The 16,954-nt window shown below is 52.3% G+C and overlaps 1 protein-coding gene across 3 annotated transcripts in view; it reads left to right on the forward strand.

The window, feature by feature from the left end:
• Positions 1-16,954, forward strand: part of PLIN3 (perilipin 3) — a 29,217-nt gene that overhangs the window by 9,657 nt on the left and 2,606 nt on the right. For all 3 annotated transcript variants that reach the window (XM_033200153.1, XM_033200154.1, XM_033200152.1), the window contains exons 5-7: positions 5,746-6,031; positions 10,471-10,670; positions 14,073-14,198. In XM_033200153.1, the coding sequence (XP_033056044.1) occupies positions 5,746-6,031; positions 10,471-10,670; positions 14,073-14,198 (612 nt within the window). The remainder of the gene's footprint in view (positions 1-5,745; positions 6,032-10,470; positions 10,671-14,072; positions 14,199-16,954) is intronic.

Genomic DNA, 16,954 nt, shown 5'->3' on the forward strand with positions numbered 1-16,954 from the left:
TCCAGCCTGGGTGACAGAGCGAGGCTCTGTCTCAAAAAAAACAAAACAAAAAAATACCGTGCTCCAAACTGTGTCCTGCCCTTCAGCAGCTGGGTGGCCCTCACACAAGTTACTTTGCCTCTGTGGGCCTCACTTTCTTTTTTATTTATTTATTTATTTATTTATTTGTTTATTTATTTTTTTGAGACGGAGTCTCGCTCTGTCGCCCGGGGCTGGAGTGCAGTGGCTGGATCTCAGCTCACTGCAAGCTCCGCCTCCCGGGTTCACGCCATTCTCCTGCCTCAGCCTCCCGAGTAGCTGGGACTACAGGCGCCTGCCACCTCGCCCAGCTAGTTTTTTGTATTTTTTAGTAGAGACGGGGTTTCACCGTGTTAGCCAGGATGGTCTCGATCTCCTGACCTCGTGATCCGCCCGTCTCGGCCTCCCAAAGTGCTGGGATTACAGGCTTGAGCCACCGTGCCCGGCCTTTTTTATTTTTGAGATGGAGTTTCACTCTTGTTGCCCAGGCTGGAGTACACTGGTGTGGTCTCAGCTCACTGCAACCTCTGCCTCCCGGGTTCAAGCGATTCTCCCGCCTCAGCCTCCTGAGTGGCTGGGATTACAGGCGCCCGCCACCACACCTGGCCAATTTTTGTATTTTTTCTGGAGATGGGGTTTCACCATGTTGGTCAGGCTGGTCTCGAACTCCTGACCTCAGGTGATCCACCTACCTTGGCCTCCCAAAGTCTTGAGATTACAGACATGAGCCACCATGCCCAGCCTGGGCCCACTTTCTTTTCTACAGAATGGCAATGCTGACCTGGAGTTAACACCTGAAGGCCTAGAACCTCACATGGCTTGTGTCAAATGTTGGCTCTTAACATTTAAAAAAAAAAAAATTTTTTTTTTGAGACAGGTTCTCGCTCTGTCACCCGGGGTGGAGTGCAGCCTTGAACTCCTGAGCTTAGGCGATCCTCCCATCTCAGCCTCCCAAGTAGCTGGGACCACAGGCACGCACCACCATGCCTGGCTATGTTTAATTTTTTGTAGAGATGTGTTTTCACCCTGTTGCCCAGGCTGTTCTCAAACTCGTGGGCTCAACAGATCCTCCCGCCTCAGCCTCCTGAGTAGCTGGGACTATAGGTGCATCCACTATGCTAATTTTTATACTTTTTATCAAGACGGAGTCTCGCCATATTGCCCAGGCTGGTCTCCAACTCTTGGGCTCAAGCAATCCTCCCACCTCAGCCCCACAAAGTGCTAGAATTATAGGAGTGTGCCACTGTGCCCTACCTCAGTTTCCCTTAATCACCGCTTTTTAAAGACTCTGTCTTGGCCGGGCGCGGTGGCTCACGCCTGTAATCCCAGCACTTTGGGAGGCCAAGACGGGTGGATCACGAGGTCAGGAGATCAAGACTATCCTGGCTAACCCGGTGAAACCCCGCCTCTACTAAAAATACAAAAAAACTAGCCGGGCACGGTGGCGGGCGCCTGTAGTCCCAGCTACACGGGAGGCTGAGGCAGGAGAATGGCGTGAACCCGGGAGGTGGAGCTTGCAGTGAGTGGAGATCGCGCCACTGCACTCCAGCCTGGGCGACAGAGCAAGACTCCGTCTCAAAAAAAAAAAAGACTCTGTCTCTAAATACAGTCACATTCTTACCCCTGGGTATCAGGACTTCAGCATATGAATTTGGGGTTGAGGGGACCATAATTCGACCTATAACAGCCTGGGATGAAGAAATGAGGCACAGCCAGGCGCGGTGGCTCACACCTTAGTCCCAGCCCTTCAGGAAGCTGAAGTGGGCAGATCACTTGAGGTCAGGAGTTTGAGAACAACCTGGCCAACATGGCAAAACCCTGTGTCTACTAAAAATACAAAAATTAGCCAGGTGTGGTGGTGAGTGCCTATAATCCCAGCTACTCGGGAGGCTGAAGCAGGAGAATCACCTGAACCCGGGAGGCAGAGGTTGCAGTGAGCCGAGATCACGCCACCGTGCTCCAGCCTGGGCAACAGAGCAAGGCTGTGTCTCAAAAAAAAAAAAAAAAAAAAAACAAAACACCCTCCTTCATCTGAAGTGTGAAGCTTAATCAGTTATTGTTTGTGTCCCTAGCTGGGACCAGGGCACAGGCCGCCTGCTTTGTGTCTGTGTCCAGTGCTCAGCGGGTAGCCTGGCACAGGGTAGATGCTTATTTTTTTTTAGTGTGTTGCGATAGAGTTTCGCTCTTGTTGCCCAGGCTGGAGTGCAATGGTGTGATCTCAGCTCACTGCAACCTTTGCCTCCCGGGTTCAAGCAATTCTCCTGCCTCAGCCTCCCGAGTAGCTGGGACTACAGACATGCACCACCACGCCTGGGTAATTTTGTATTTTTAGTAGAGATGGGGTTTCTCCATGTTGGTCAGGCTGGTCTCGAACTCCTGACCTCAGGTGATGCGGCCTCCTCAGCCTCCCAAGGTGCTGGGATTACAGGGGTGAGCCACTACAGCCAGCAGGTAGATGCTTATTAAGTATTCAGGGGCTTCATGTCCGCTTCGGCCCAGTGGTTACAGAAGGGTCACCCTCAGGCACCACCTGCTTGCGTCTGGGTCTCTAGCGTCAGAAATAGGTGCTCCCTGGGTTGGAGGCAGGACAAGCCAGCCCGCATCCCAGCATCTTTGGACTTTCCCTGAGACCGCCTGCAGGGACAGACAGCTCATTCATCCACTCGATACTGAGTGCCTATTGTATGCCGGGGGGCTCTGCTGTCCCATCATGGTCACACTTCTTTCCTCTCATTTATGCAGAAATGGCCTTAGCTAGGAAACAGCAGAGTGGGTGTCAACTTGCACCTTTTTTTTTTTTTTTTGAGACAAGGTCTTGCTCAGTTGCCCAGGCTAGAGTGCGGTGGCGTGATCTCGGCTCACTACAGCCTCGACCTCCTAGACTTGGGCAATCCTCCCAGCTCTCAGCTTCCTGAGAAGCTGGGACTACAGGTGTGCACCACCAGACCCAGCTAATTTTTTAATTTTTTTGTAGGGATGGGGCCTTGCTGTATTGCCCAGGCTGGTCTCTAACTCCTGGGCTAGCCGGGCATGGTGGCTCATCCTATAATCCCAGCACTTTGGGAGGCTGAGGCGGTTGGATCACGAGATCAGGACAACATAGTGAGATTTCTGTCTCAGAAACAAAACAAAAAACAAACTCCTGGGCTCAAGCAATCCTCCCGCCTGCCTTGGTTTCCCAAAGTGCTGCGGTTACAGTTGTGAGCCACTGTGCCCAGCCATGCCTGTACCTTATCAGCAAAGGCCAGTAGTGGGCTTGGCTGAGGGGGCATGGAAACTGTTGAGCTCACAGCAGTCATGGGGAAACGTCAGCCAGGAGCCCCCATCGTAGGGCCAAGCCCTTGCATTCCCTTTCTCTCCCACTGATACCGTGGGAGGCCAACAGTCCTTGTGTTTATAGAAGGGATAACCTCAGGGTGAATTCTTCAAGGTCGTTGAACGGAGCAGCAGCTGGGAGCTTTCTTTTTCTTTTTCTTTTTTTTGAGATGGAGTCTTGCTCTGTTGCCCAGGCTGGAGTGCAGTGGCGTGATCTCAGCCCACTGGAACCTCTGCCTCCTGGGTTCAAGTGATCCTCCTGCCTCAGCCTCCCAAGTAGCTGGGATTACAGGTGCCCACCACCATGCCCAGCAAATTTTTGTATTTTTAATAGAAAGGGGTTTCTCCATGTTGGCCAGTCTGGTCTCGAACTCCTGACCTCAGGTGATCCAGCTGCCTCGGCCTCCCAAAGTGCTGGGATTATAGTGTGAGTCACCGTGCCTGGCCAATTTTTGTATTCTTTGTAGAGGTGAGGTCTTACTGTGTTGCCCAGGCTGGTCTCACACTTCTGGGCCCAAGCGATCCTCCCACCTTGGCCTCCCAAAGTGCTGGGATGACAGGCACGAGCCACCATGCCTGGCCTGCTGTGAGCTCTTGACTTTTTGAGAGGCACAATATCCTCTCAATTCTGGGCCCTGTGAGTTTTTCCCCCTTTGCAAAGAGGTAACTTTCCCCAGGTTCTGGGGAACGGTGGTGTTGTCAGAGCTAGATTTTAATCCGGGCCAGGGTGAGAACGTGCATGTTCAGTGAGTGTAGTGCTGCTGTTAAAACCTGACTCTCGTCGGCGGTGGTGGCTCAAACGCCTGTAATCCCAGCACTCTGGGAGGCTGAGGAGGGCAGATCACGAGGTCAGGAGATCGAGACCATTCTGGCTAACACAGTGAACCCTGTCTCTACTAAAAACACAAAAAATTAGCCAGGCATGGCGGTGGGCGCCTGTAGTCCCAGCTGCTGGGGAGGCTGAGGCAGGAGAATCACTTGAACCCGGGAGGTGGAGGTTGCGGTGAGCAACGAGATCGTGCCATTGCACTTTAGCCTGGGCAACGAGAGCAAAAACTCTGTCAAAAAAAAAAAAAAAAAAAGCCAAGCACAGTGGCTCATGATGGCTCACATCGCAGCACTTTGGGAGACCAAGGTGGGCGGATCACGAGGTCAGGAGATCGAGATCATCCTGGCTAACATGGTGAAACCCCATCTCCACTAAAAATACAAAAAATTAGTTGGATGTGGTGGTGAGTGCCCGTAGTCCCAGCTACTCGGGAGGCTGAGGCAGGAGAATGGCATGAATCACTGGGAGGCGGAACTTGCAGTGAGCCGAGATTGTGCCACTGCACTCCAGCCTGGGCAAGAGAGAGAGACTCCATCTCAAAAAACAAAACAAAACAAAACAACAAAAACAGGCAGGGTGCAGTGGCTCATGTCTGTAATCCCAGCACTTTGGGAGGCTGAGGTGGGCAGATCACCTGAGGTCGGGAGTTCGAGACCAGCCTGACCAACATGGAGAAACCCCATCTCTACTAAAAATACAAAATGAGCCGGGTGTGGGCCCATGCCTGTAATCCCAGCTACTCGGGAGACTGAGGCAGGAGAATCGCTTGAACCCAGGAGGCAGATGTTGCAGTGAGCTGAGATCATGCCATTGCACTCCAGCCTGGGCAACAAGAGTGAGACTCCATCTCAACAACAACAACAACAAACAAAAAACACAATATTAGCCAGGCGTGGTGACAGATGCCTGTAATCACAGCTACTTGGGAGGCTGAGGCAGGAGAACTGCTTGAACCCAGGAGACAGAGGTTGCAGTGATCCGAGATGGTGTCACTGCACTCCAGCCTGGGCAACAGGGCAAGACCCTGTCTCCAAAGAAGGAAGGGAGGGGAAGGGACGGGAAGAAGGAAGGGAAGGGAAGGGAAGAGGAAGGAAAGAAACGAGGCACAGAGAGGTAGAGTGACTTGCCTGAAGCCACACAGCTGAGAAGTAGCAAGCTAGGGACGGAGCTTAGGTAGTCTGGCTGCAGAGTATGAGGTCATGCCCATGATTCCAGACTTGGGGTCACCCGGGGGATGGCACTGCCTGCCTCAGTCTCCCTGGAAGTTGGGGTGCAGGGGAGGGGTGCACAGGTACAGAGGGAAGACGGAGATGCCTGGAAGTTCGGGTGCAGGAGAGGGGTGCCCAGGTATGGAGGGAAGGCAGCGATGCTGGGGTCACCTAGGGGATGGCGCTCCCTGCCTCGGTCTCCCTGGAAGTTGGGGTGTAGGGGAGGGGTGCCCAGGTATGGAGGGAAGGCAGCGATGCTGGGATCACCTAGGGGATGGCGCTCCCTGCCTCAGTCTCCCTGGAAGTTGGGGTGTAGGGGAGGGGTGCCCAGGTATGGAGGGAAGGCGGAGATGCTGATGCTGTTGCCTCTCCTAGGTCCTGGCGGACACCAAGGAGCTTGTGTCGTCCAAGGTGTCAGGGGCCCGAGAGATGGTGTCTAGCGCCAAGGACACGGTGGCCACACGAGTATCGGAGGCAGTGGATGCGACCCGCGGTGCTGTGCAGAGCGGCGTGGACAAGACGAAGTCTGTCGTGACTGGCGGGGTCCAGTCCGTCATGGGCTCCCGCGTGGGCCAGATGGTGCTGAGTGGGGTCGACACGGTGCTGGGGAAGTCGGAGGAGTGGGTGGACAACCACCTGCCCCTTACGGACGCCGAGCTGGGTGAGTGTGGCCAGCCGGCTGCTCTGAGACCCCTCCCCGGACCCCCTAACTGGAAGCCGCTGTCGGCTTCCTAGGGTCTGTCCCTCACTGCCACCTCATCCCTGCCACCTCTCCCCAGCATCTTGGAATCTCATCACAAATGCAGTCCCCTCTCTGTCCTGCTCACCAGCTCCCACCCTCACCCTCCACAGTCTCCTCCCCACAGCAGCCACCAGAGGGCGTCTGTGAGCATCTGAATCATAGCCCATCCCTCCTCTGCCCACATCCCTCCCCTGCCCACAGCCCTCCTCTGCCCACAGCCCTCCATGGACCCCACCTCCCTTGGGGTCAAGGCCCAAGTCCTCATCACAGCCAGCCCACAAGGTCCTGCACAACCTGCTCTGTCCTCTCCCCGCCCTCCTCCTCTTCCCCCTTCGCTCACTCCGTTCCTGCATAAATATGTGACTAAACTTGAGATCTCACTGAACCCTGGTGTTCCTGCCAGGCCAGACATCCCGCTCCAGTCACCTCGGTCATAGATTTACACTCCCTGCACTGTTTATTTGATATTCTTCTTTATGTATTATTTATTTAGAGACAGAGCCTCGTTCTGTCACCTAGGCTGGAGTGCAATGGCGTGATCTTTGCAAAGGTTGCTCACTGCAACCTCTGCCTCCCGGGTTCAAGCGAGTTTCCTGCCTCATGCTCCTGAGTAGCAGGGATTACAGGTGCCCGCCACCACGCTTGGCTAATTTTTTGTATTTTTATTTTTTTGAATTTATTTTTATTTTATTTTATTTTTATTTTTTTATTTCATTTTTTTTGAGATGGAGTCTCTCTCTGTTGCCCAGGCTGAAGTGCAGTGACGCACTCTCGGCTCACTGCAAGCTCCGCCTCCGGGTTCACGCCATTCTCCTGCCTCAGCCTCCCAAGTAGCTGGAACTACAGGAGCCCGCCACCATGCCCAGCTAATTTTTTGTATTTTTAGCAGAGACGGGAGACAGGGTTTCACCGTGTTAGCCAGGATGGTCTCAATCTCCTGACCTCGTGATCTGCCCGTGTCAGCCTCCCAAAGTGTTGGGATTACTGGCGTGAGCCACCGTGCCTGGCTAATTTTTTGTATTTTTAGTAGAGATGGGATTTCACTATGTTGGCCAGGCTGGTCTCGAACTCCTGACCTTGTGATCCACCCACCTCGGCCTTCCAAAGTGCTGGGATTACAGGCATGAGCCACTGTACCCAACCCCTTTTTATTTGTTTGTTTTAGAGATAGAGTCTCACTCTGTTGCCCAGTCTGGAGTGCAATGGTGCGATCATAGCTCAATGCAGCCTCAAACTCCTGGGTTCAGGCTGAGCCTCCCACCTCAGCCTCCCGAGTAGCTGGGACTACAAGCACACAACATCATGCCCAACTAATTTTTGTTTATTTAATTTTTTGTAAAGACAGGGCCTCCCTCTGTCATCCCGGCTGATCTAGAACTCCTCAGCTGGAGTGATCCTACTGCCTTAGCACCCCAAAGTGCCGGGATTGGGATTTTTGCAAATAAGAAGCTTAGGATATAGGCAGGGCGCGGTGGCTCACGCCTGTAATCCCAGCACTTTGGTGGGCCGAGGTGGGCGGATCACTTGAAGTCAAGAGTTTGAGACCAGCCTGGCCAACATGGTGAAACCCAGTCTCTACTAAAAATACAAAAATTAGCCAGGCATGGTGGCGGGCGTCTGTAATCCCAACTACTCAGTAGGCAGAGGTTGCAGGGAGCCGAGATTGGGCCACTGCATTCCAGCCTGGGCGGCACAGTGAGACTCCGTCTCAAAAAAAAAAAAAGCGTGGGTACAGAAGGATTAAATAAATACATGCAGCCGGGCGCAGTGGCTCACAGCTGTAATCCCAGTACTTTGGGAGTGGGAGGCTGAGGCAGGCGGATCACCTGAGGTCCGGAGTTCGAGACCAGCCTGACCAACATAGAGAAACCCCATCTCTACTAAAAATACAAAATTAGTGGGGCGTGGTGGCACATGCCTGTAATCCCAGCTAACTCAGGAGGCTGAGGCAAGAGAATCGCTTGAACCCAGGAGGCAGAGCTTGTGGTGAGCCGAGACTGCGCCACTGCACTCCAGCCTGGGCAGCAAGAGCAAAACTCTGTCTCAAAAAAAGAAATAAAGGCCGGGCGTGGTGACTCATGCCTGTAATCCCAGCACTTTCAGAGGCTGAAGCAGCTGGATCACGAGGTCAGGAGTTCAAGACTAGCCTGGCCAACATGGTGAAACCCCGTCTCTACTAAAAATACAAAAACTAGCCAAGCATGGTGGCGCGTGCCTGTAATCCCAGCCACTCAGGAGGCTGAGGCAGGAGAATCACTTGAACCCGGGAGGCAGAGGTTGCAGTGAGCCGAGATCATGCCACTGTACTCCAGCCTGGGCAACAGAGCGAGACTCTGTCTCAAAAATAAATAAATAAATACATGCATACATATGTATGAACCTACGAACATGGGATGAGGCCGGGCACGGTGGCTCATACCTGTCATCCCAGCACTTTGGAAGCTGAGGTGGGAGGATCAGTTAAGCCCAGGAGTTCCTGACCAGCGTGGACAACATAGACCCTGTCTCTACAAAAAATGTAAAAATTAGCTGGGTGTGCTAGTGCACGCCTGTAGTCCCAGTTGCTATTTGAGAGCCTAAGGATCACTTGAGCCTGGGAGTTCAAGGCTACAGTGAGCTACGAGCGCATCGCTGCACTCCAGCCTGGGCAACAGAGCAAGACCGTACTTCAAAAAATAAAAACCAACAAAACAAACAGATCTAAACATAGAAAAGGTACAGGAAGCCAGGTGCAATGGCTCACACCTGTAAACCTAGCACTTTGGGAGGTGGAGGTGAGCAGATTGCTTGAGTCCAGGAGTTCAAGACCAGCCTGGGCAACATAGTGAGACCCCATTTCTACAAAAAATACAAAAATTAGCCGGGTGTCTTGCCGTAGTCCCAGCTTAATGCAGTCCCAGCTACTCGGGAGGCCAAGGTTGGAGGATAACTTGAAGCTGGGCGGTTGAACTTGCAGTAAGCTGAGATCATGCCACTGCACTCTAGCCTGGGCAAAAGATCGAGACCCTGCCTAAAAAAAAAGAAGAAAAGGTATAGGAAAAAGGCCGGGAGCAGTGGCTCACGCCTGTAATCCCAGCACTTTGGGAGGCCGAGGCGGGCGGATCACGAGGTCAGGAGATCAAGACCATCCTGGCGAACACGGTGAAGCCCCGTCTCCACTAAAAATACAAAAAAATTAGCCAGGTGTAGTCCCAGCTACACGAGACGCTGAGGCAGGAGAATGGCGTGAACCCGGGAGGCGGAGCTTGCGATGAGCTGAGATCCCGCCACTGCACTCCAGTCTGGGTGACAGAGTGAGATTCCGTCTCAAAAAAAAAAAAAATACATTAAAAATATGGTACATATGGTATTATAATCTTATGGGACCACTGTAGTATATGAGGTCCGTTGTTGGCTGAAATGTCATTAATTCTCTTTTTTTTTTTTTTGAGATGACGTCTCACTCTCACCCAGGCTGGAGTGCAGTGGTGTGATCTCGGCTCACTGCAGCCTCCACCTCCCAGGTTCAAATGATTCTCCTGCCTCAGCTTCCCAAGTAGCTGGGATTACAGGCTAGTGCCATCAAGCCTGGCTAATTTTTGTATTTTTAGTAGAGATGGGGTTGTTCCATGTTGGCCAGGCTAGTCTTGAACTCCTGGCCTCAAATGATCTGCCTGCCTTGGCCTCCCAAAGTGCTGGGATTACAGGTATGAACCACTGCGCCCAGCCGACACTGTTATAATCTTATGGGACCTCTGTAGTGTATGCGATCCATTGCAGGCTGGAATGCTGTTGTTTCTGCATAACGAACATGCAGGGCTATATTCACAGGTTGACCAAGGCAGGTCTGGCCTGCGGGCCATCGTTAGACCCTCCCGCTAGTCTAAGGTCTCTGATTCTTGTGAGGTTTGATTTCCCTCATCCCCATTTTGCAGATAGGGAAAACCAAGGCAGAATCCTTTGCTCCCAGGCCTTCGAGGTTTATAAGTAGAACTGGGCCGGGCGCAGTGGCTCAAGCCTCTAATCCCAGCACTTTGGGAGGCCGAGACGGGTGGATCACGAGGTCAGGATCCGCCCTGGCTAACACGGTGAAACCCCGTCTCTACTAAAAATACAAAAAAAATTAGCCTGGCATGGTGGCGGGCACCTGTAATCCCAGTTACTCGGGAGGCTGAGGCAGGAGAATCACTTGAACCCGGGAGGCAGAGGTTGCAGTGAGCTGAGATCACACCACCGCACTCCCACCTGGGTGAGAGAGCGAAACTCCGTCTCTAAATAAATAAATAAACGGGACAGTGTGATTCCTGGGACCGTCTGCATGGAACGAGCCCAGCTGTGTGTTCTGGTCTTCACAGAGACCCTTCTCCTTTTCCTCGCAGCCCGCATCGCCACATCCCTGGATGGCTTTGACGTCGCGTCCATGCAGCAGCAGCGGCAGGAGCAGAGCTACTTCGTGCGTCTGGGCTCCCTGTCGGAGAGGCTGCGGCAGCACGCCTATGAGCACTCGCTGGGCAAGCTTCGAGCCACCAAGCAGAGGGCACAGGAGGCTCTGCTGCAGCTGTCGCAGGCCCTAAGCCTGGTGAGGTTCCAGGGGGTCGGGGCCCTGAGCCAGCAGCCTTCACTCCACTGCAGACGCCCACCCAGAGCTCAGTGACTTACCCCTCTGTAGGCTGGTGGGGCCATTCCCGCTTGCTCCTGGCACTGTCTCTGGTTGTGCACTCATTTGCTCAGGCTGCTGCCCCAAACCACACTGTCTCGGGCCGGGCACAGCGGCTCACACCTCTTTGTGTGAGTCCCTCAAGTGCTTTGGGAGCCCAAGGCAGGAGGATCGCGTGAGTCCGGGGGTTTGAGACACTCCTGGGCAATACAGCAAGACCCCACTTCTACAAAAAATAATTTAAAACAATTAGCCGGGTGTGGTGGTGCATGCCTGTAATCCCAGCTACTTGGGAGGCTGAGGCAGGAGAATCGCTTGAGCCCAGATGTTGGAGGCTGCAGCAAGCTATGATTGTACCACTGCACTCCAGCCTAATCAACAGAGCAAGACCCCATCTCAAAAAAAAAAAAAAAAAATCACGGTCAGGTGCGGTGGTTCATTCCTGTAATCCCAGCACTTGGGAGGCCAAGGCGGGTGGATCACGAGGTTAGGAGTTCAAGACCAGTCTGGCCAACATGGTGAAACCCCATCTCTACTAAAAATACAAAAATTAGCCAGACACAATGGCAGGCGCCTGTAATCCCAGCTACTCGGGAGGCTGAGGCAGGAAAATCACTTGAACCCGGGCGGCAGAGATTGCAGTGAGCCGAGATCATGTCACTGCTCTCCAGCCTGGGCGACAGAGTGAGAATCCATCTCAAAAAAAAAAAAAAAAAAAAAAAATCGCACTCTCTGGGAAATGTAAACAACAGATATTTTTCTCACATTTCTGGAGGCTAGAAGTCCAGATGAGCGTGTCCTTTTGGGGCCTCTCTCCTTGACTTGTAGACAGCCATCTTCTCTCCGTGTCTTCATGTGGTCGTCCCTTCCCTCTGTGTATGTCTGTGTCCTAATCTCTCTTTTTTTTTTGAGACAGAGCCTCACTCTGTTGCCCAGGCAGGAGTGCAATGGTGCGATCTCAGCTCATTGCAACCTCTACTTCCCGAGTTCAAGTGATTCTTGGGCCTCCACCTCCCGAGTAGCCGGAATCACAGGCACTTGCCACCATGCCTGACTAATTTTTGTATTTTTAGTAGAGACAGAGTTTCACTATGTTGGCCGGGCTGGTCTTGAACTCCTGACCTCAAATGATCTGCCCGCCTCGGCCTCCCAAAGTGCTGGGATTACAGGCATGAGCCACTGTGCCCAGCTCTAATCTCCTAATTTAAGGAGCCAACCCTTTATGGATTGGAGCCCACTAATGGATAGCTTCATTTACCTTTTTTTTTTTTTTTTTTTTTTTTTTTTTTTTTTTTTTTTTTTGGAGACGGAGTCTTGCTCTGCCACCCAGGCTGGAGTGCAGTGGCCGGATCTCAGCTCACTGCAAGCTCCGCCTCCCGGGTTTATGCCATTCTCCTGCCTCAGCCTCCCGAGTAGCTGGGACTACAGCGCCCGCCTCGTCGCCCGCTAGTTTTTTGTATTTTTAAGTAGAGACAGGGTTTCACCGTATTAGCCAGGATGGTCTTGATCTCCTGACCTCGTGATCCGCCCATCTCGGCCTCCCAAAGTGCTGGATTACAGGCTTGAGCCACCGCGCCCGGCCCATTTACCTTTAATTACCTTTTTTTTTTTTTTTTTTTTTTGAGACGGAGTCTTGCTCTGTCGCCCAGCTGGAGTGCAGTGGCCGATCTCAGCTCACTACAGCTCCGCCTCCCGGTTCACGCCATTCTCCTGCCTCAGCCTCCCGAGTAGCTGGGACTACAGGCGCCCGCCACCTCGCCGGCTAGTTTTTTGTATTTTTTTTAGTAGAGACGGGGTTTCACCGTGTTAGCCAGGATGGTCTCGATCTCCTGACCTCGTGATCCGCCCGTCTCGGCCTCCCAAAGTGCTGGATTACAGGCTTGAGCCACCGCGCCCGCCTAATTACCTTTTTTTTTACCTTTTTTTTTTTTTTTTTTTTTCAGAGACAGGGTCTCACTGTGTTTCCCAGGCTGGAGTGCATGATCATGGCTCACTGCAGCCTCTAAGGTTCACCCATCTTGGAGCATATGTCTGCCATCATTCCTCTTTATTTATTTTTCTTTTCTCTTAAACTTCATGTAATATATAAAAATGAGGTCTCACTGTATTGCCCAGGCTGTTCTGGAGCTCCTGAGCTTGTGATCCTCCTGCCTTGGCCTCCCAAAGCACTGGGATTGCAGAAGTGAGCCTACCTCATTCATTTGGAAGGCTGAATCATATTTCATTACAAGCACTTTTTTTTTTTTTGAGACTGAGTGTGGCTCTGTCACCCAGGGTGGAGTGGAGTGGCACAATCTCGGCTCACTGCACCCTCCGCCACCCAGGTTCAAGCGATTCCCGTGCGCCAGCCTCCCAAGTAACTGGGATTATAGATGCGCACCACCACGCCTGGCTAATTTTTGTATTTTTAGTAGAGACGGGGTTTCACCATGTTGGTCAGGCTGGTCTCCAACTCCTGAGCCCAGGTGACCCACTCACCTCGACCTCCCAAGGTGCTGGAATTACAAGCGTGAGCCAGCGTGGCTGGCCTACAAGCACTTTGTTTTTGTTTTTTTTTTTGAGATGGAGTCTCGCTCTGTCGCCCAGGCTGGAGTGCAGTGGTGAGATCTCCACTCACTGCAAGCTCCGCCTCCCGGGTTCACGCCATTCTCCTGCCTCAGCCTCCCGTGTAGCTGGGACTACAGGCGCCCGCCACCGCGCCCAGCTAATTTTTTTGTATTTTTAGTAGAGGCGGGGTTTCACCATGTTAGCCAGGATGGTCTCGATCTCTTGACCTCGTGATCCGCCCGTCTCGGCCTCCCAAAATCCTGGGATTACAGGCGTGAGTCACCGTGCACGGCCTAATTTTTTTTGTATTTTTAGTAGAAACGGTGTTTCACCATGTTGGCCGGGCTGGTCTCGAACTGCTGACCTCGTAATCTGCCCGCCTTGGCCTCCTAAAGTGCTGGGATTACAGGCGTGAGCCACCGCGCCCGGCCTACAAACACTTGTTAAACCTTAGCTAGTTCCGTCTGCTCATCTCCCATTGGCCAAAGCCAGCCACGTGTCCAGGCTCCCTCGCAAGCACAGGAGAAATTGACGCAATGGGAGGAGCTCCAGGGGACGCGCGGCCACTTTTTCCACCGACCACACAGAGCATGAGGGTGTCAGTGATTAAACCAAAGGCCCCAGAGCTCACCGTAGCCAGGAAACCCTTCCTCCCTCCCTTTCTCTTTTCTAGACCATCATGTAAGTCAGATGATGGAAGGATTCCCTGGGTTCCCTCTGGAATCCCGCCTCTCCCAGGGGAGCCTCCTTCCCTCACCTCTCTCTCCCCTGCCCCAGATGGAAACTGTCAAGCAAGGCGTTGATCAGAAGCTGGTGGAAGGCCAGGAGAAGCTGCACCAGATGTGGCTCAGCTGGAACCAGAAGCAGCTCCAGGGCTCTGAGAAGGAGCCGCCCAAGCCAGAGGTACCCATGAGGGACTGGGGGGTGGCCTGGGGTACTTGGAGTCCCAATGCTACTCTCTACACCTCTGCTTCCTGGGCCTACCTGCTTCGAGTGCTTTCCCCAGCCTCACCTGCTTTCAGGAGCTAGTGACACCTCCTCCAGGAAGCCTGCCCTGATTTCTCCTCTTGGGCCTGCATGGGTATGGCATTTTTTTTTTTTTTTTAGAGTGTTGCTCTGTCACCCAGGCTGGAGTACAATGGCATGATCTTGGCTCACCTCCTGGGTTCAAGTGATTCTCCTGCCTCAGCCTTCCTAGTAGCTGGGATTATAGGAGTTTACTATCACACCTGGCTAATTTTTTTATGTATTTTTAGTAGAGACAAGGTTTCACCATGTTGTCCAGACTGGTCTTGAACTCCTGACCTCAAGTGATCTCCCCTCCCTGGCCTCCCAAAGTGCTGGGATTACAAGCGTGAGCCACCGCGCCCAGCCTTTTTTTTTTTTTAACAGTTTTATTGAGATATCATTTTCATACCATACAACTCATGCATTTAAAGCATACACATCAGCCGGGCGCGGTGGCTCAAGCCTGTAATCCCAGCACTTTGGGAGGCCAAGGCGGGCGGATCATGAGGTCAGGAGATCGAGACCATCCTGGCTAACATGGTGAAATTCTGTCTCTACTAAAAATACAAAAAATTAGCCAGGCGTGGTGGCGGGCGCCTGTAGTCCCAGCTACTCAGGAGGCTGAGGCAGGAGAATGGCGTGAACCCAGGAGGCGGAGCTTGCAGTGAGTGGAGATCGCGCCACTGCACTCCAGCCTGGGTGACAGAGCAAGACTCCGTCTCAAAAAAAAAGCATACACATCACTGGTTCTTAGCATTGCACAACTATCCCTATCTCATCTCATGCGCCTAAAAAGAAACCCTTTTCCCATCAGCAATCACTGCCCCATTTTCTCCTCCTCCGACCACGACCATGTATCCCCTCCTGTCTCTGTGGATGGACCTGCCCTGGACATTTCATAGAAATGGAATCCCACCCTGTTTGGCCTTTTGTGTCTGGCTTCTCACGCTGAGCGTGACATCCTCGGGGCTCATCCACACTGTGGCCTGGGTCAGATCCCTGTGACTTTCCGTGGTTGAGTCACATTCTGCTGTATGGATGGATCACATTCTCTTCACCCATTCATCAACCGAAGGACACTTGAGTTGTTTCTACTTTTTGCCTTGCCCCCGGGTGCACATCTCTGTGTATGGACGTATGTTTCCGTTTCTCTTGTGCACACACCCACAACTAGAATTGCTGAGTCATATGATAATTCTATGGTTTAACATTTTGAGGAACCGCTAGACCTAGACTGTTTTCCAAAGTAACTGTACCACCAGCAATACCCAAGGCTTCCAGTTTCTCCGCCTCTTGACTGACAGTGGATATCATCTGATACCCTGTGGGGTTTTTGTTTTTTTGGTTTTGTTTTTTTGGTTTTGTTTTTTTTTGAGACGGAGTCTTGCTCTGTCACCCAGGCTGGAGTGCCATGGCATGATCTTGGCTCACTGCAACCCCTGCCTCCTGGGTTCAAGCAATTCTTCTGCCTCAGCCTCCCGCATAGCTGGGACTACAGGCACCTGCCACCATGCTCGGGTCATTTTGTATCTTTAGTACACATGGGGGTTTCACCACATTGGTCAGGCTGAACTCCTGACCTCCGGTGATCCACCCGCCTCACCCTCCCAAGTGCTGGGATTACAAGCGTGAGCCACCGCGCCCAGCCTTTTTTTTTTTTAACAGTTTTATTGAGATATCATTTTCATACCATACAACTCATGCATTAAAGCATACACATCAGCCGGGCGCGGTGGCTCAAGCCTGTAATCCCAGCACTTTGGGAGGCCAAGGCGGGCGGATCATGAGGTCAGGAGATCGAGACCATCCTGGCTAACATGGTGAAATTCTGTCTCTACTAAAAATACAAAAAATTAGCCAGGCGTGGTGGCGGGCGCCTGTAGTCCCAGCTACTCAGGAGGCTGAGGCAGGAGAATGGCGTGAACCCAGGAGGCGGAGCTTGCAGTGAGTGGAGATCGCGCCACTGCACTCCAGCCTGGGTGACAGAGCAAGACTCCGTCTCAAAAAAAAAAGCATACACATCACTGGTTCTTAGCATTGCACAACTATCCCTATCTCATCTCATGCGCCTAAAAAGAAACCCTTTTCCCATCAGCAATCACTGCCCCATTTTCTCCTCCTCCGACCACGACCATGTATCCCCTCCTGTCTCTGTGGATGGACCTGCCCTGGACATTTCATAGAAATGGAATCCCACCCTGTTTGGCCTTTTGTGTCTGGCTTCTCACGCTGAGCGTGACATCCTCGGGGCTCATCCACACTGTGGCCTGGGTCAGATCCCTGTGACTTTCCGTGGTTGAGTCACATTCTGCTGTATGGATGGATCACATTCTCTTCACCCATTCATCAACCGAAGGACACTTGAGTTGTTTCTACTTTTTGCCTTGCCCCCGGGTGCACATCTCTGTGTATGGACGTATGTTTCCGTTTCTCTTGTGCACACACCCACAACTAGAATTGCTGAGTCATATGATAATTCTATGGTTTAACATTTTGAGGAACCGCTAGACCTAGACTGTTTTCCAAAGTAACTGTACCACCAGCAATACCCAAGGCTTCCAGTTTCTCCGCCTCTTGACTGACAGTGGATATCATCTGATACCCTGTGGGGTTTTTGTTTTTTTGGTTTTGTTTTTTTTTGAGACGGAGTC

This window comes from Trachypithecus francoisi, unplaced genomic scaffold, assembly GCF_009764315.1.
Source record: "Trachypithecus francoisi isolate TF-2019V2 unplaced genomic scaffold, Tfra_2.0 Lachesis_group5, whole genome shotgun sequence".
NCBI classification, from domain to species: domain Eukaryota; kingdom Metazoa; phylum Chordata; class Mammalia; order Primates; family Cercopithecidae; genus Trachypithecus; species Trachypithecus francoisi.